This window comes from Lytechinus pictus, chromosome 14 (genome assembly GCF_037042905.1).
Source record: "Lytechinus pictus isolate F3 Inbred chromosome 14, Lp3.0, whole genome shotgun sequence".
NCBI classification, from domain to species: domain Eukaryota; kingdom Metazoa; phylum Echinodermata; class Echinoidea; order Temnopleuroida; family Toxopneustidae; genus Lytechinus; species Lytechinus pictus.
In genome coordinates this window covers 22411585-22432807 of record NC_087258.1, presented here as the reverse complement: position 1 = coordinate 22432807, position 21223 = coordinate 22411585, and the positions used below count along the sequence as shown (strand labels likewise).

At 36.4% G+C, this 21223-nt stretch overlaps 1 protein-coding gene across 2 annotated transcripts in view; it reads right to left on the bottom strand.

Annotated features, from left to right (window-relative positions):
- Positions 1-260: 260 nt before the first annotated feature.
- The window catches only part of LOC129276109 (aminopeptidase N-like), a 39182-nt gene continuing 18219 nt past the window's right edge, over positions 261-21223 (bottom strand). For both annotated transcript variants that reach the window (XM_054912547.2, XM_064109545.1), the window contains exons 6-19: positions 16649-16797; positions 15939-16052; positions 15233-15364; positions 13142-13273; positions 10858-11045; positions 9449-9540; positions 7922-8058; positions 6941-7144; positions 5885-5967; positions 4477-4617; positions 3938-4102; positions 2922-3062; positions 1651-1732; positions 261-1104 (exon numbers count right to left, since the gene is read on the bottom strand). In XM_054912547.2, coding sequence (XP_054768522.2) covers positions 949-1104; positions 1651-1732; positions 2922-3062; positions 3938-4102; positions 4477-4617; positions 5885-5967; positions 6941-7144; positions 7922-8058; positions 9449-9540; positions 10858-11045; positions 13142-13273; positions 15233-15364; positions 15939-16052; positions 16649-16797 — 1916 coding nt within the window. In that variant the 3' untranslated portion in view covers positions 261-948. The remainder of the gene's footprint in view (positions 1105-1650; positions 1733-2921; positions 3063-3937; positions 4103-4476; positions 4618-5884; positions 5968-6940; positions 7145-7921; positions 8059-9448; positions 9541-10857; positions 11046-13141; positions 13274-15232; positions 15365-15938; positions 16053-16648; positions 16798-21223) is intronic.

Sequence of the window (21223 nt, the reverse complement as noted above, 5' to 3'; positions counted from 1 at the left end):
GGAACTGAAGTGGCTACCCTGGGTAAATATGCCGCTATTATTATTATTATTATTATATAACATAACATAATCTAATATAACATTATATTGAACAATAATTTCTTCTTTCCCCACTACGTTTCTCTTCCTTTTCCTCGGTTTTTTTTTGCGGGGGGGGGGGGGGGGGAGCACGTGCCCCCCATGCCCCCCGTAGTTACTCCACTGCTCATAAATATTCATTGAGCAAATTGGTGATGTCATAACCCCATTTGTCCTTTCTCATTTTATTATATGAAATTATGTTTCTTAAATTTTGTTCCTTCAAGAATTAAAAGTTTTGAATTGACAACTGGATTGTACATTAGATATTCATTGCTGCAACTTATTTTGTTATAAGGGAAACATATCAATAGTAAAAAAATGTATGAAAAAAAAAAAAAATAATCATAATTTAATGTACTAATGGGTGCTAGTGGTCACGACTCTCAATCTGAGGGACGTGGGTTAGAATCCCAGCCATGGCGTGTTTTCCTTCAGCAAGAAATTTACCCGCATTGTGCTGCACTCAACCCAGGTGAAGTGAATGGGTTCCCATCAGGAATAATTCCTTGAAACGCACTGAGTGCTGAAAGGCTGCTTGAGCTAACTCTCGGGTAATATTAATAAATACAATGCGCCTCGGAATCAGATTAGTTTTAGATAGATGGCGCGATATAAATGCCTATTATCATTAGTATCATTAACATAAGAATAGGAAAAGTGGGGACATGAATGCATCAGCCCATCTAATGAATATTCATGACGACATGCATATAACTGTTTTCACAAAATATTACTAAACTTAAAAATCCAATAACTCTTTTATTTGTTATCAGATTTTGATGAAATTGTCAGCATTTTGCTCAGTGAATTGTTCTATTTATTTAGATATCATATATTTTTCAGCCTGAATATCCCTGTATTTTAAACTTATATTCCGCCGTTGAGGGTGGCAGATTGTAACCACGTTGATATGATCCCTGAGTTGTTTTCCATCCATTCGATGTTTTTCCTCGTGTTTCTTATAGCCTTCTCGTATTCACTCTTTACCGCTTCCAGATCCGTATGTTCGCCGAACGCCTGGAGCTTTTGAATAAAAAATAAAAAATCATACATTTTTTTTAATTTGTGAAAACTGCACGACACAATGCTTTAGATAAAATGTCATAGTACATACAATTGCCATGACTGTGACTTTCGTTTTTATAGTAATAAGCGCCTTAGTTTTGTATATTCACTTTTATTTAATTGGTGGAATCCGATGGATTAAAAATGGATTGTAACGGTTCTCGTCGGCTATCCATAAAATTAAAACTAGTCTTTATGGTGGTATTAAGTTCCTCTTCTCCTTGTTATCTGATTCCGCCGATTTATTGAATTTATCATTATTGTTATAGTTTTGACTGTCTGCTAGCATAAAAAGTTTTGGAATACATTTTTTTATGAACCTTATCAAATCGTCACACATACATTGCAGTAAGAACGATTTTGCGAAAATAATTATGTACACGTATATTATCATATTATAAAATTATTACTTTCAAACAAATTTTGCACTATTGTTTCTCTCGCACTTTTTTTTCTCGTCAGGACAACTTCAAGTCTTTAAAGTAAATCAATGTATGCGATTACCTCTTTAAGTTGGAGTCGTGTATTAAAGTTTGACGTAACATCGACAATAAGCCGCTTGAAATGAAAAGAATCCTCTCCGAAACTGGATTTGAAGGGGGATAGATGCAAAGACGGAGTGATTAACAGAAATGAGCGGTGTTGTACCTTTTTGAGTATGACAACAATGATTGTGTGCGTGCTGTGTGAGGGTGTGTGTGTGTGTGTAAGGGGGAGAGAGAGGGGGAGGGGAAAAAGATTTTTGGGTGTGCCTGTGTGTGTGTAACGAGCGAGAGTGTGTGTATGGGTGTGCGGGCGTGCGAGAGAGATACATGTACATGGAATGAGAGAGGGGAGAGAGCGCACGGTGTGTGAGAGTGAGGCTAGCCTGCTGGGCAAACCCTTCACTCGAGTTAAGGGTCTGAATGTGCAGCCTACTCATGCCTTGTGTACTGAAGGCTCTCTCGCTCAGTATTGGAACAGCAAGTTTTGTATGTGCTAGTCTTTGCGTGGAGGCACACTTATTGATCAAAGTTCCAATCAGGGTCTGTGCCTGCAGACTAGAGTGAGGCATCGGGGTGCTGGTACATATAAAGTGGTGAGTGTGTGAGAGAGCAGGTAGGTGTACTTCATTATGTGTGAGTGCGTGTGTGTATGGGTATGGTAGTGGTAAATTAGGAGAGCAATAATGTGTCCCTCTTACGTCATGCGGAATATATTTATTAGAATATATCCATACAAAAACACAAGATAAACAATAAGCTGTTTTTATCAATGTCCTATTGAAAGAAACATTAAATCAAAATTAATAGAATTCATTTATCATAAAGTAACATATTATAAATCTAGAAATCGTATGATTTATTCTTTCAAAGCCACTAAAATGGAATTGATGAAATAAGTAGGGGGTGCTCTATATGACTTCAAGGGAACTTTATTTAAATGGATTCGGTATACTGTATATATCTATGGCCGTGGCCGAGTGACCAAGTGGTGTAAGGCGCCTGACTATACATGGAAAATCCGGTGTCGGATCCCCGGCCGAGGCACCTAAGTCTGTGAGCAAGGCATTTAATTGACCATGCTCTTTTATCCTGCATTGAAATAAATGGAAATGCTGTACGGATTCTTGGTAACTAGTTGTGAATAAAAATGAATCTATCGGTACTAGAAATAATTTGCTCCGTGGAATCAACCTCTTATAAGTCGAGTAAACATACATACAAACAGACAGGACAAAAAAAAAAACTCACAAAAAACAACAAAAAACAGGTAAACACGACAAGATATCTTACTTTTCTTTCAACTGTTCCCATTTGTCCCGTACAAAATTCCATGCTATTACCCGTCCAATAGGGCTCTTAGATACATAAATTATGATGGAAGCAGACCATTTCTTCTCAAGAAGTGTTGAATTGAGGGAGTAATGCAAGAATCTGAAAAAAAAAGCATACACACTAAGACGAAATCAAGATACCAAGCTTGCAATTTAGATTTTAATATTTATAATTCTCAATAATGCTTATCTTTATCTAATACATCTGTGGTGTTCTGTCTTTGAGTAATAGATTAGTCAAACGGTGTTCTTATGGATTATTATTATACATATTTCTGTTTATTTATTTGCTTTTATATAATGTTGATGATTATCATATTCCTCCACGGTGGAAGAGCCGTGGTGTAGTGGTTCTGACTCTCGCCTTGTAAACAGAGGGTCGTGTGTTCGAATCCCACCGCGGTCTAGCGTCCTTTGGCAAGGCGTTAATCCACACTTTGCCACTCTCGACCCAGGTGCTAATTGGGTACCCGGTAGGATGCGAAAGATATTGTATGTTTGATTTTGCCAGCGCCATAATGAGGCTGCGATGAATGCAAGGAATGCTCCCCAGGGAGTGGAAATTGTGCACTTTTCGTGCGGGATTGAAATGAATCCAATGACCGGGGTAATAATATGCTGTAACGCGCTTTGAGCCATTCTGGGAAAAGCGCTTTATAAAAATTGGCTATTATTATTATTATATTAATAATAATAATGGTAATAATATGATATGATAATGATAATAATAACGAGAATAATAATAATGATAATACCAGTCATAGTGATAATAATAACAATGATAATAACAATAGTAATAATATCAACAATAATAATAATGCTAATGGTGATGATGATAATATTAATAATGATAATTATTATAACAATCATTATTATTATTATTATTTTGTTAGCTAAACAAATTCCTGGTCGCGTGATAGATCTCATCCTATCATATTGTTTGGATCGCTATCAACAATTAACCCCCTTTTTTACCTGTTTAGTATCCATGGTGTCTTAGAGCAGGCAAGTGACTTGATCCAGTCCATATTGCCCTCGCTCTGATCCTGAATGAATTTATTCCAACCAAAGTTCCACTCCTCCTCAAAGCCTTCCTGGATAGCATAGCAATATGTAGACGCCCTCAAATTTGGAGATATGCTGTGGGCAAACAAGATGACCGGAAAAGCAAAATGAGGATATTGACGTTTTACTACTATGGACCTAGTAGGTCCATGCTACTACTACTACTACTACTACTACTACTACTACTACTACTACTACTACTACTATTACTACTACTACTACTACTACTACTACTTCTACTACTACTACTACTACTACTACTACTACTACTACTACTACAACACTACTACTACTACTACTACTACTACTACTACTACTGCTGCTACTACTACTCCTACTCCCACTACTATTACTGCAACTAATACTACCAATACTATGACAGCTACTACTACTACTTCTACTATTCCTATTAATATCCTTCTTAATACTAGAAAGATCAATAAACTTACGGATTGATATCATAATCTGATTTATTTTCGGTGTTATTCGAATCGATATCCATATACTCTGCGTAGAGGGCGGAAGCTTTGTCTAAGCAATCTTGATTGTTGTATTTACACGACGTGTCAATTGCGTTGATTCGATTTAATCTATTCAATAAAAAAAATAGCAGTAAATTACAATAATTAATGTAACGTTTGCTCTCAAATACACGGGAGGGTCATTCATGCGTACCCCTACTATACATTTTGTACACACATCCATGTATATACAGAATGACCATTGCTTTTTCAAAATGTGTTTCAATATGGATAAACATCCGAGTATTGTTTTCCTTGGTCAATGAATATTTTTTCTCCCTTCAAAAATAAAACAGTAAATTTGATGAAGAAAGATAAAAGTGAATAAATAAATGATTATAGTGTTTAAGCATTTTTGTTCAACATTATTTTGTCTTATTCATGGCAAAGGTCACGTTTCATAAAAAGTTACCAATAAAATCTAAAATTTGCTTAGAACAAGGAACAGTAGCGATCGAATAGGCGCCTACACCAAAAAGCACATTAGCTTGAAGAGTCATACTTGACCACCATCTCAACTTAATTAGCCTTGCCATTTAAGTCGATTTTGCAAGATAGGTTATAACGCCAAAAGTGTCGACTTGATAGTTTCCGCTTCTTTTGCTATATTGCTAGTATTTTGTGCAATGAAAGATAACTCTTTTATTGCATGCTTCTCTCCCCTTTCCTTTTGAGGCTTCCATCAATTTGTCTCCCACTTTTCAATTTTCCCTATTCTAAAATAGTTTATAAACATGTTAAGGGCCCTGGGAACGATTTTTAAGTGGGGATGCTGATGCAAAAAAATTGAAAAGCAAAAAGAAAACTAACAAAAAACACTACAAAATTGGAATTCAATTCGTCCCCAGATATTTAAAAAGAAGAAGACAAATAAAAGGTTGTACACCTCTTCCAGAATACCTGGGGGTGCTGCCTATGGAGAATATTACACACAGCCCCATCAAGGAAATTTCAGGGGGTGCTCCCCCACTTCCCAGGCCATGTACCATGTACATGTGTCAACATTTTTAAAGAGAAATTTGTCCATGTATAATTAGAATCTGACCAAGAACAATACTATGTTAAACATTGTTAACATTCTGTTCATTGTCATGAAATGCTGAAAAATGATTATACTAAAACTTGTCCATATACTATGCTATAGAAATGCGGAAATCAAATCGATTCAAATCAAAATCAATAGTGATATCATGTCGAGAATGAGAGCAAGATAAATCATCCCGGAGACGCATTTTTCTTACCTTTACGGTACTTTATTTGTTAGTGTATTGATATGGAGGGGCGGGAATGAAGGTGACTTTTCAAAGTCCGTTTATACTTTGAAATTCAAACTTACTGTTCAAGCAGGGAATCTGTTTCCGGGTCATCGTCCCATCCAAGTTGGTCGTATAATGACTGCACTTGTTGAAGCATGTATCTCTGTTAGTAGGGTAAGTACATGCACTGCAAATACTCGGGTGTTGATTTAACACCAGCCCGGAATCTATATATGTCCACACTAGAGAAGTATTGAAACACCACCAGTTTGGAATCAAACCGATGCTGTTTTGATACTAATTGGTTTTGTATAAACACCTCTCTGGTGTTAGACCAAAACGAAACTGGTGGTGTTTAACACTTGTCTGGTGTGGACATATATAGATTCCGGGCCGGTGTTAAATCAACACCAGAGTTTTTGCAGTGTGGGAGGAATCGAATCATGTTTCATGTTGATACCCAGTTCCCACTGCCACGATTCGAGCCACAATTAAAACGGCGGACTCAATCGTGGAGTAAGCGTAATGATCGTAACAGAACGTAGAAGATCGTATCAGAACGAGGCAATCGTATTGATTTTAGAAAAAAAAATGGTTCAACAATTTGCGCGATCAGTTACGGAATGCCAATCATGGAGTTCGTAACAATGAGAACGAGGTAAACAAACAATTAATTTATTGTATTAAATGATTTAAACTTACATTATTGATATACACTTAATACATTCAAATATGACTTTATTGAAATTAATCTCTTTTTTTAGTGTCCTAAGGAAAATATGAGATGCCTTCAAGCAGAGATAATCTTTCTAACGCAATCATGTCAATTAGCCAAATAGAGTGGAAATGTCTGCAATAGGAAATATGTGTGATTCTGCTCAGAGGGATATTGGGTGATTTCAAGTCCGGTGTTGGCATCGGTGTTGGTGTTGGAATTTTGATTGCTTCCCCTAGCTCCAAAACCTATTCAGAGTTCACAAACTACTGAGTGACTTTTCAGGACCATCTTCATTTAATGTTTGGTGTTATAAAAAATTGACCTAACACTAACACCAATAGGTCAACACTGAACTTGAAATCATCCATAGTGCTCAAGCAAATGCAGCCTTTATCTAACCGCTGCAAATATTACTTACCTCCAAATATCCATAACTAGCATCTATACTGATCATATCTTTGATATGGGAGAAGTACTCCAGGACAACCTTCCAGGATACATACTCCGTCTCCTTCGCCAAGTAGCGGGTCAGATCAAGTGCTATCGGGTAATCGACTCGCCCGGCCCGAGCCAACGTGAATGCGTCGTCGAGGAGCTGAGAACGTGTCGTCACCGGAATCACCTGAATACATTAATATTTTTTAATGACAAATTCAAGAACAAGATGGAAAACCTGGTGCAGAATTAGTTTATATAATGCACAATTTAGGCTAGATAGAGTTAAATACAGTGTATCTTGGCATTGCATACCACCCCGCATACTACTGCCTCGGCTTTCTTGATTAGATGCTCGAGAATTCAGGTAATTTCTTCCTACCGGATACCCATTTACTACACCTAGGTAGAGAGTAGCAAATTCAGATAAACGCCTTGCCAAAGAGCGAGAGTGTTGCAGTGAGAATTGGACCCCAGAAACACAACATTACTGTGTACAGCTTTCATGAAAAATCACAAGAAGAGTTTGAGTCAGCTTCTTCCTCTAGAGCTATCCAGACTTCGCATTTACTACGGAGAAACTCTCTGCATGCAACGCACCAATTCCTTTGAATGGAGAGCTGAGAGGCATTTGCCGGAAGTTGGTGGACCTAGACAGCATCGGATTCTCTTCTGGACAACGACATAGTTGCATTTGTTCGTCCGGTGCAAATTTACGGATGATCTGCTGTCCCAGTCCACCAACTTTCGACAAAAGTCTCTCAACTCTCCATTGTGATTTTAATTTCATTTTCAAAGGTATCGATGCACTGTAGTATAGTGAGTATCCCCGTAGTTCACAGATCCACCAATTTTCGTGTTAATTTGCACCATCGAACGAAGAAGGCGTCAACACGCAACGCTAAACACTTTAAACTTTGGACGCCCTCTACGTTCGTTGATTTGAACAAGAAGACAATCTTACCATATGATCATCGAACAACTGTTGTCCAAGCCGAGCCCAGTTTTCATCGTCGTAGTTAACTCGAAAGAAACCAGACTGCTGGACATTTCCAAGGTACCAATCATCATTCCCCACGGTGGATGGCAAATCAACAAGAGCTGAAATTGATAATTGGACAGATGCCAGATGACATTAAAAAATATATACAGTTGTGCTCAAAAGTTAGTGAATTCCACCACGAAATGCACTCCTTCATGCTGAGTGTTGAGACAACAACATTACGTGTACAATTTCCAGTGAGCCCAGAGAAAGAAACGTCATTGAACGTAATACTTTATCACCTGACTTTACAATTTAAGTATCGAAAACAGGGCAGAACTTGATTATTTTAAATATGTCCATGTTCTGATAGGGCTTTGAGCACCACAGTACATGTGAATAGAAAATGGCAAAAAGAAACAAGGCCTAAGAAGATAGAAGAATATATAAATACAAAAAAATGTATAAAAAGATGAATAAGTGGATAGATGAGTCGATATTTATTGGGTAGATACATGTAAAATATATAAATAAACAGATTGATGGAGAGAAAGGTAGACTGAAGCAGATGAATAGAGATAGATCGGGTAGGTAATTAGATTGATGGATACATTGATGGATATACCTAGATGGATATATATATATATATATATATATAAATGTGTGAAGTTATACATGTACAACAGCTTTGGCAACTCTTTTAATTTTAAATATTGGTGGGTTCAAAACCCACCTTCACCCGACAAAGGAAATTATAATTGGTATAGTGTCGAAAATCTGTCTATCTGACGGTCAATCGGATCGGGGTCGCCCTAGCCACTAACCCGTCTATGTGGTCTAGTGGTTAAGGCACCGGCGTTCAAAGCTGGGGGCCCGGGTTCGATTCACGGCAGAGACATTTTTTCGGCATCACCAATTTTTCCAAAGGGTAGAAAGCTCTGGGGAACCTTGATTTAAGCTACGCCTACCATTGTTCTCTTCATTCATTTCTTTACAATATATATATATATATATATATATATATAAGTCGACAGACATAAACGTGAATAGAGAAGATATACGTATAATACGAAGTTAGGTAAAATATGATCTTTACAAAGCTTTTTTCCATTTGTTAACTTATCAGCAAGAGAACGCCCGACAGAATTATTTTTTTATTGATTCTCTATTAGAAAATGTTACAAAGCTAAGAAACTAAATTTCACACGGCTCGTGCGGTCGAGTGGTTAGAGCATTGGGCTTATAATCGCAAGGTTTTGAGTTCGAATCCCACCTCTGCCACTGTTTCCACTATGATATAAAGACCCAAGAATAATATCTGTCGTCTATAAGGTCAGCCACTGTGACTGATTAACCTAGACGTAAAATGTTTCCTATATAGGTAGTTGGTTATATACCAGCTTGGCGTTTACCAGCAAAACGCTATTCTATCGAGTTCCTACGGAAGTTACCATAAACAGAAACAGAAACTTGAATCTAAATCTAAGAGGTTCTTCCGCTTTTTCTTACCCCAAGGCTCTTGTTCAATCCATGTTGACTGCGGCATTTCATAATTTGCTCCAGTCTTCTGGGTATAGGTTAGATAGATATACCACAGGTATCTGAATAGATGAAAAATGAACGCATACACTAAAAAAAAATCCTCCTCAAACCTTAGAGCAACGTCTTTCCCGCAGAATGATATCCCGCAAGCGGCTATTATATTTTCTTCATAAACAAAGTAAAGGGGAAAACAGACAGGCCGCTTTGGGAAGACGCATAGCGGATTCGTGCTAAAAAGACAGGACACAGACTTTCGACAAGTTGCCTTCAATGTTATCGTATAACTGCATTTCCGGACATACACAATGTTATTTTTTGCATTTTGTTCTTATTTTGAATCATTTCAATCTTGTTAATATGTAATTACGATGATTTCTTTGAACAAACTCTCAAAATAGGAAAAAAAGTTTTCAGATCAATGACGCATTTGCTCATTTATTGGAAAACAACATTGTCGCAATGATCAAGAAAAAAGATATTTCAACGTTAACTCGGATTTCCATTCAGGTCCTACCCGCGATGAATAAAGTTGTCAAATCAAGCAAATTATTTGTTAGAATCTTCCAGAATTAATTGAGTTTCTTTTTTTTTGTCACACAACAATACAAATGCTTTATAAATCATTTTTTAAAAGAGCGTTTAACTCGCCTGTCCTAAATATACTCAGATCTACTTTTTATGAATATATTGCTCCTGGGGGACATAATTACATGAATATTTGGGTTAGTGATTCTGACTGACAAATATTAAACTACTAGAAATTCTTGCATTTGATTAGCTGAATGCATATTAGTGAGTGAAAAGCACCGACAAAACTGTATGGGATGCTCCCGAAATGTAAGTCTCTCGATCTCTATTTCGCTGTTAGCAATACCTACCGTTCTCCACAATTTTGGGCGAATATACGTACATTCACTTTTGAGACCTTATGCATATGACATTATAATCTCATAGCGCCCTCCTTCAGAGGCTACAGAAATGCGCGTAAAAGGAGTTGTCAGAGATGCGCCAGCTGCATGCATAACAACTAATTTCAGGCAATTACTTCAGCCTCTAACATGGCGTCGTGATGACGTCAGTGCACTGTAAAAGCTGTGGTGTTAAAATTGACACCAGTTGGTATCTATGGAGGACCACACCCAGTGCTGTTAAAATTACACCCTAGAGATTGAACAAAACACTAAAGAGTGTAAATGTAACAATCAAAGGTGTGAATAGCACCTATAGGTGTTAAACTAACACTGTCAACTTAACACCGGTGTAAAATAACTGGTGTGGTCCTCTATGTACACCGGTTAACATCATAGTTTTTGCTGTGTGCACAAGGCCTATAGACTAGCAGGTGTCTCACAACCTGTCTCACAACCAGTTCTTACCCAAGATTGTCATATTTTTCATTTGCCTTCGCGTCGGCTTCGGCATCGTAATCGAGCAGGAAGCGTTCTTGCGAAGCGTTCAGTTGACGACCGTTGACGCGACGGAACTCGACCACGGGGTAACCCATCTGAAGAACCCAGGTGTCCATGATCGTCTTCACGTCGTGGTCACCGATTCCCTCATCGAACTGAGAAATCAAACAATCATTTTATTTTCCAAGGATTTTATATTTTTATTATAATATCATTTCTTGAATGGCTTATCCACATTTTTATTTATGTGATACAATATAGCATCTTACACATTATTTTTGTATGATAAATCGATAATGTTCAGAATAATGTATTATCACATGGGTAGAGGGGACCATGACCTGGAAAATTTGACAAAAAAAAAAGTTATCACCTAAAATGTAAGCTAATTTTAATCAAGCAAAAAAAAAACAAAAAAAAAACAATGTTTACACCCAAAATGTATAGGTCATCATTTAGTTCAATACATGTATTATTTCGATTGTGAAGCGATGTATTTTGCTCCATCATAAAATACCAAAAATAGTAGGGAGAGCATTTGATATTTAGGCCCCATCTTTCTATTTTGAGTAGGGGGGACACGTCCCCCCAGTCACCCCTGGGATTTCCGCCCATGTAATATCATATAATGAGATTCGGTTAGTAAACAGTGTATTTCTGTGCTTTAATAGACATTTTTAATTGTTTGTTCATGTTTCTAATTTGCATATACATGATGCTCCTTCACATTAATACATTGGCCATTGATTGAATTTTATTCATGCCTTCTCTTTATCTAATGATTTCTTTCGTTTAATGAGATAAATAAAAACTAAGAAGCTGAATTCAAACAAATTATTTCTTCGTTGCGCATATTAAAAACATGTCAACAAAATTGGGCTCATTCTGAAGACGACAAGAGGGCCGTCTGCACCAGCCCGAGTTTACAAATTAGCGCGCTTTTTCTGATCCGGCATATTATCCCGATCTGAACAATCTCGAGATTATTTGTAATGGACACGCAATTAATGCGCCATTTCGCTGGATTAATCTCGAGATTGCAATTCCAAGTCAACTTTTGATTTTTTTTTGCAAAATAGCGCGCTATTTACGAATTATCCCGCTAATTCGCAGGTGCAGACGCACTCAGGATGATTTTTTCATGGCGTCAGACCATAATGCATCGATGCCTCGCTCGAGCAGGAATCGCTCTTCTTGCGATGGTGGAGATGGGGTTTCTTGAATATCGAGATTAATCGCAAAGAGCGATCGGGCTAAAATCTCGAGATTGAGCAAACTCGGGCTGGTGCAGCACCGCTTGTTGAAACGTAGAGTTTTGGTGGTTCTTTTCAGAACCAACAATTGCCCAAGAAAGAAACATATGCGGTGCTGCATCAGCCCGAGTTTGCTCAATCTTGAGATTTTTCAGATCGGGATAATTTGCCTGATCAGAAATAGCGCGATAATTTGAAAACCGGGCTGGTGCAGACGGCAACCTATTACAATAAAACTGGGCTCAATTATAACGATAGGCCGACGTAATATTTTTTTTTTTTTTCAACTGATATTTTTTTATAATGGGCACAGCCTGAGGGAAAATCAATCTTTGCCTGGTTTTTTGTTTATACTATCGATACCGTTTTCACTGAAAGATAATGATCTAACACCCCAAGCCAACAATACTTCGTCAAAAGTCTATTTTGAGATTTTTATTGAGCTTGAAAAACACATATCCTAAGCTTTAAAATGGTATATAACTTGTCAAACTTCATCAACCAAAACCCAAACGAGCACTTGATTAAATGCAGAAGGTATTCAGCAAGAGCTTCCCCCAAATAAGGAGAAATCAAGATTTGAAGTTCGGAGTTAACTCAAGCATAAGATGTCCTCATTGTGCAATCTAAGTGAAACTTACGAGCAGTTCACAAAACATGGGATCAAAGAAACTTGGGCATGTTGGGAATCTTGTCTTTTATTCAACATTAATACAACTTTGAATGTTAACGGTTTGAAGAAAAATAATCAGTCTTTCTGATGAGCTAATTTTCTATATATTTTTTTTTCTTTTTGAAGAACGAACTACTATCTTGGCTATTTACATAGAGTTTTCCATGGCGACTTATTATACTAGCGGCTTTGGCGTGGCTGGTCACAGACAATGTTTATGCTGCAGTAACATTTCCGCTACGGCGAGTCGAAACAGCAATTACGAGAACGGCTGTTTTTTACACGACGTACGGCCGCCGTAGGGGAAATGTGACTGCACCATTACCTCAGTAAGAGCTGCCCATAGATCATCAGAAACTACATTGCCCAGTTTGTGTCTGCTTAGATAAGCTCGAAGACCGTTTTTAAATACTTCCTCGCCAAGCATGGTCCTCAGCATCTGGGTAACTTCAGCTCCCTAAAAGAAGGGGAAATGGATCAAAGAATGTATTTGAGAAATAAACTCAATTTAGAAATGTTGGCATACTTTGAATGATAAACTAGAGACAACGTGTACAATGGTACGACCTTGATCATCATTTTCATCACCATCATTACGACCACCATTACGACCATCATCACGATTTATCACCATCATATGATCATCATAATGTCGTCATCATAATCATCACCTAACTATGATCACTATTATGATGGTCATCATAATCATTACCATCATTATGAAAATAATTACGATTATAATAATCGCCAACTTAATTATGATCAGCATTATGGTAGTCATCACGATCGTCAACTGAATTATGGTCATCACTACGATCTTCATCACGCTCATCAACTTAATTACGATCTTCATTACGATCATGAACTGAATTAGGATCATCATTACGATCGTCATCACGAACATCATCGCGATCTTTATCAGAATAATCAACATTACAATCGTTCCCACAATCATCACCATCAATATGATTATTATTATGACCGTCATTATAATCATCACCATCATTATGACCATCATATAAGTATGGTCGTATGGTCGGCATCGTCATCATCACCATAACATGCAGTATATGATAACAACCATTATGGTCGTCATCATAATCATTACCATCATGATCATCATTACTATCGTCATCTTAATCATCAATATTTCGATTGTCACCATAATCACCACCATCATAATGATCATCATTACGACCTTCCTCATAATCACCACCATCATTTTGATCATCATTACGACCGTCCTCGTAATCATCAACATCATTATGACCGTCCTCATAATGATCATCAATACGACCGTCACCATAATCATCAACATCAATATAATCATCATTACGACCGTCATCATAATCACCACCATCATTATGATCATCATTACGACCGTCCTCATAATCATCAACATCATTATGACCGTCCTCATAATGATCATCAATACGACCGTCACCATAATCATCAACGTCAATATAATCATCAATACGACCGTCCTCATAATCATCACCATCAATATGATCATCATTACGACCGTCACCATAATCACCGCCATCATAATGATCATCGTATGGTCGTCATCATAATAATCATCATTATTATGATCATAATTACGATCGTCATCATAATCATCAACATAATTATGATCACCATTATGGTCGTCATCATAGTCATTGTATGATAATTACGATCGTCATCATAATCATCATCATATCATCATTCGGGTCGTCATCCATATCATCACCATAATTATGATCATCATAACGTTGGTCATTATAATCATCGCCATTATGATCATTACGATCGTCATAATATCTACATAGTTTTGATCCCCATATGGTCGTCATCACAATCATCACCATCAATGTGATCGTCATAACGATCGTCACCATAATCATCACTAATTACGACCGCTATCATAATCATCATCATCATTACAATCTTCATAACGGTAGTCATCGTAATCATCACCATTATTATCATCATCATAATCATCACCATCATCGTCATCATCATCATCATGACCACCATCATCATAACCATCATGATCATCATGACCATCATCAATCATCATCATCATCATCATCGTCGTCATCATCATCATTACCATCACCACCATCATCATGATCATCATGACCATCATGACCATCACAACCATCAACATCATCATGATGATCATCATGATGATGATCATCATCATCACTACCATCATCATCATGACCATCATGACCATCATGACCGTCATGACCATCATAACCATCAACAGCATCATCATCATCGTCATCATCATCGTCGTCATCATCATCATCATCGTCATTACCATCATCATCATCATCATCATCATCACCATCATCATCATCATCATCTTCATCATCATCGTCATCATCATCATCATCATCATGTGTCGTCATCCCCGTCATCCACTCACCTTGTGGTAAGTTATAGAATCGAAGATTCCATCGATATCGTCCGGTTTGTTAAGGGGTGGTCGGAGTGGATGAGAGGTTAAAAGAGCATCTTTCTGGTACCCATTCTTCTTCTCAATGCGACGATGCTCATGCTACCAAAGAATAAAAAAAAAAAAAGATATGGAAACTAAAAATGAAATGAAAGGAAGGCAAAATAAAATAGATAAGTATATAAGAAATACGTAATGATAAAATAAAAGAAACGAAAAGTACCAAAGGACATAAACGAAGTGAAAAGAAAAGAAAATGACAAGAATGTGAAAGAGAAGAAAAATACCGATAATTATTGAAAAGAATAACTCCCATGAAAAAAAAATCAAGATGTCTGGCGGAATCCTTGAGGTTAGGCAAAGTTTTACTTTTAAAAATAAGTTTGAAGTCCATGAAATAGTAAAGAAGCATGATTGTACACTAAAAATGTACAAAGCTCAACTATTTGCGTGTCTTTTATATCTCTGTCTGTCTCTCTTGCTGGTCCATGGACGTTCAAAAAACGACACAATCATGGGTGTCACTCCGGGCACAAAATACCTCGTCGTCTTTCCATAAAAGTTATTACGTCATTTTGTTGCTACAACCCCTCTCACATCTCACTCTCTAGCTGTGCTCTATCTTTCAAGCTGTTAAGTGCATCATCACACTGTCATTACCATTGCAAATACTTACTATTCTCCAATTCGGTTCGGCGGAGTCCATGCCGAGCAGCTCAAAGTAGCTCGTGATGCCTTCGTTGAGCCAGATGTCGTCCCACCAAGTACAAGTTACGATGTTACCGATCCACTGTATGGTGAATAGAAAATGGTGTTTGACCTCAATCATAGATACAAACTCTTTGAAAGATCCTTTTATGCTTAACCCCCTCCTATTCCTCCTCGTCTGATCTTTTTTATCATCACCATCATCATCCTCATCACCATTATCTTCATCGCCGTCATCATCACCATTATCATCATCGTCATTACCATCATCATTATCATCGTCGTCGTCATCATTATTACCACCATCATCATAATCATCATCACCACTGTCATCATCATCATCATAATCGTGGATATCATCACCATAATCATCATCGCCATCGTCGTCATCATCATCATCACCATCATCATCCCCATTATCGTCACCATCATCATTATTATCATTCATTAACATAATGATAATAACATAAAAATAACGTCATATTTAACCCATGGTAGCCACTTCAGTCCCGAAAACTGTTCTTCCACCACCAACAACAACAACACCGCCACCATATTACCACCAACACCACCACCACCAACACCACAAATACAGTTTCCACCATTTCCTCCCATCATTCCCAATGATCATCATGACAATGTAAATGAAATTATAGATATTAGACATGTTAGACGTACCTGGTGTACAAGTTCATGAGCGATAACTGTAGCCACCCACAGTTTTGACTCCGCAGTATCGATCTTAGAGTCAAATAGCAGATACTTCTCGTTATAGATGATAAGACCCCAGTTCTCCATCGCACCGCCACCATGCGTTGCGATCATGTCTGAAGTTAGGACGAGATAAAATATAGAATAAAATAGAATAGAGTAGAATGGAATGGAATAGAATTTTATTCATTTATTTATTTCTGATATTTTGACAGGGTAGCCCATTCACCAATAAGTAGTGGTCTTCCATGGAGCCCTGAATAACAATAAACATATTTACAAAATGCATAACGTATGTACAGAATGTTACGGCATTAAGATTCACATTAGGATTTGAATGTAAAACGAAACATTAACAAACTTAGCAGCAAACAAAACGCAGACGGGCACTCGTTTGACGTATAATCAAATATCAATAAATCAAATTAACTAAGATCGACATCTTGAAAATACTGATAATATACACCAAATCATCAAGGTCATGCTAACACAAAATACGCACAACAGTGGATGTTCCGCAAGTTATTTATAAATTACAAGTTCTTCAAAACATTCTCTTAAATGAAATGACAGAAGGAGCTGTTCTAATTGAATTATCAAGCTTATTCCATTCAAATATTGAAGATACAATTGGACTACACTTATAACAATCAGTGCGAAACTTGGGCACGCGTAAATATCCACTGTCTCTCTGTCTGGTATGATGTTCATGTACATCATTTGGATTGGTTAAGTTTACCTGAAGGTAAGAAGGTGCTAAATTATGAACACATTTATATATCATCGAAACGCGACTGAGCTCAAATCGTTTGTCCAGTGTCATCCATTTAAGACTTGCGAACAAATCAGCCGACGGTGTGTCGTATGTCTTGTTCAATATTATTCTTGCCTCCCTCTTTTGAATTTTTTGCAGCTTAATTGTATGGGATTGAAATCTATTCGACCATACAGCAGAACATTAATCAAATCTTGGCAACACTAAACTGTTATAAAGCAACTTTAAGGACTGCAGAGGCAAAGAACTTTCTGCTCTCTTTATTATGCCAATACTTTTCTGGGTAAGTTTACATACATTTTCAATTTGTTTTGACCATTTCAGTTCTTCATCTATCAAAACTCCTTAGCATTTGGTGAATTGAACTCTATTTATCACATCACCGTTTAACGAAATCGTGAAAGAATTTATTTTCCTGAGATTAGCACGAGAACCTATTATCATGACACAAGTTCTTTCAGTGTTGAGGACGAGCTGATTATCTTTAATCCATGCCACGACCTTGTTTAATGCAACAGTTAAATTTTCTTCCAAAACTGTCGCATTATTCGCACTGACGGTAAGTGTCGTGTCGTCAGCGTACATATCTATGGTACCTTCATGAATACATTCAGGTAAACTATTAACATATATTGAAAATAAAAGGGGACCTAGAATTGACCTTTGTGGCACGCCTAATTTGACGATTGAAGGGTGCGATTTGGCTCCTTTGAATTGTGTCACTTGTTGTCGATCAAATAAATATGATTTGAATCAAGTGATAGTCCTATTACTACAACCAATGCAAGCCAATTTCTTTAAAAGCAGCTCATGGTCCACGGTATAGAATAGAATAGGATAGAATAGAATGGGAGGGAATAGAATAGAATTGAATGAAATAAAATAGGGTAGAATATAATAAAATAGAATAGAGTAGAATGAAATGGAATGGAATAGAATAGAGTAGAAATATAATACATGTAGAATAGAATGGAATAGAGTAAAATGGAATAAAATAGAATAGGAAAGAATAGAATAGAATAAAATAGAATAGAGCAGAATTGAATGGAATAGATTAGAACAGAATACATGTAGAATAGAATAGAGTAGAATGGAATGGAATAGACTAGAATAGAAAAGAAGAGAATACATGTAGTATAGAATAGAATATAATATAATAGAATAGACTAGAATATAATATAATAGAATAAAAAAGAATAGAGTAGAATAGAATGGAATAGAATAATATAATATAATAAAATAGAATGGAATGGAATAAAATAAGATAGAAAAGGATAAAATAAAATAAAATAGAAAAGAGTAGGATGGAATGGAATGAAATAGAATACATGTAGAATAAAATAGAGTAGAATGGAATGGAATAGAATAGGATAGGATAGAATATAATAAAATAAAATAGAATAGAGTAGAGTAGAATAGCATATGGAAACGAACAGAATAGAGTAGAATGGAATAGAAACGAATGGAATGGGAGAGAATAGCATAAAAAATGGAATCGAATCGAATAAAACCGAATGAAATGGTATGAAATAGAAAATAATGGAATATAATAGAGAATAGAACAGCAGTGGAACATAATACAATATAAACGAATGCAATAGAGTAGAATTGAATAGAATTGGTTAACAATAACACAAGCAGCTAGTATGCTGAATATGTTCAAATAGTCTGGTAGGGAGGTAGGGTTCCCATGCACCCGAATTATATATTTTTTAAACCTATATTTTTGTAATCCTTAAGATGTTTATTGAATGAATTTTGATGTTCCCAAAACGAAATAATGTCCCATGGGGTTCAAATTCAAGATGGCGTCCAAAATGGCCGCCATATTCATGGGATTTTGATTTTCGTGCATAGATTCCGACACAAACATTCATTTGCCACAAAATTAGTGTCATATGAAAGATAAATAAATTTTCTACAAGTTGATACTGTTCATGGGTGATGAAATGGTAATTCGGCTGAGATTTTAATGAGAAAAGTACAATTTTGAGAATTTTTTCTAAAAAATTGAAAATTTGTGAAATACATGATTTACCATAAATCTTAGGAAAAAAAAGTAATCGCCTTGAAAATTTCTAGAAAACTTTCCTAATATACAATTATTAAGTGGACGAAATTCCAAATTGATATCATTATTAGTCACAAACTTATTATGTCTCAAACTTGAAAATTCAATTTTCAGATATTTAGCTTTTTTTCTGCATATCGGAGACTTGGATATATTAATGTATATTGTCACATTTTCAACCCTGAAAATGGAAAAAGGCCTTCATGAAATGCGAAATTATCTATTATTTTGTTGGTAGAATTTACTACAATCCCTTTATTCTTCGATTTCAAGTCGGTTGATATAGTTTTTAAAAGAATTAAGACTTTTGGCCAAAATTTGTATGTTTTTGGTAAAAAAAATTGCACATGCGCTGTTATTGATCAGATTTATTATGAATATCAGTAATAAATGCACATCTCAACATTCGATATGAAACATGATGTATCAACGAGAATATTGGCAGGCTTCATGCCACCATGAGTATCTTCATTTGCTTCAGATAGAAGGAAAATATGCTGAATGTATTGAGCGATTTTGCGCTAAAGTGAGGCCAAAAAGCAACCTTAGTGTGGCAGTCACACCTATGAAAACGATTGCAAAGTGATGAATGGTATGCCATTCAAATAATACAATAGCTCTGATCAGCCTTTCGCATCGATTGTGTTGGTATGACTAACACACCGTAATGTACAGTATATAATGTGCATGGTAACAGAAATGTATCTGATTCAGAAGGATGTAAAGGGAAAAAAGGTGTTTCTGTTACATCATAAAGAAATTTATTTATTGAAGTCTTTTGGAAACATTTATAAGATACACTAGCACTGCAGGTAATAGAGATGAAGTTCTGACATATCAATACATAACTGAAAGGAACATGTCAAAGCTACCCCCACCTTATCTGTATTTTGAATCTATGGCCTGTATTCCAAAATCAGGTTTATGTTCCAACACGTTCTAACTCTTTTCTCAATTTATGAAGAGCCAATATTCTGTTTATTGTATATCTCTTATGTTTACAACTCTGTTCCGTTTGCTTTCATAATGAAGGAAAAAACCTCAATTATCATTCTCAGACAACTATGAACCATTTGGGGGTCAATATTAATGGAATTTGCTCTCCACAGTAAAAATCATTGGGGGTAATTCTGTCGTCAGTCAAAAAGTGATCATAGTTGAAAACCATAACGTAGTTCAGATGACCGAAGATCTGACATGGTATGTGATGGTCGTTTACCAAAACAAAAGAAATCACGATCAAAATCAAAACGTCGAAAGAACTAACCAATCAGCGAAATGGACACAGCACACGATACTATCACAGATCCTGATCATTATCAGTCTAAAGGCAGTCTATCCAACTTTGCATAATTTGACATAATACATACCAATGGACCACACACAGTTGTAAATTCAGAAGGCACAGTAGCATTTGCTAACATTTACATATGCCCACAGAGCCGGTCAACATAAGCTCTACCTAAGAGTTGACTCAAGTGCAAGTACTAACACTATCATAGTCCGTACGCCAAGGAAATATAAAGTTCAAAGTGGGAATCATTAGTGAAACAAACACCAGTAAAACTTGAAGCTTATGGTGAGATTCCAATTAAATGTAAAGGTACACTAATTTGACATAAAATGTTACAGTCCAAAATGGTCAACATAGACATTCTATGTACCAGATGTCAAGGTTTCAGCTATCCTTGGGTTG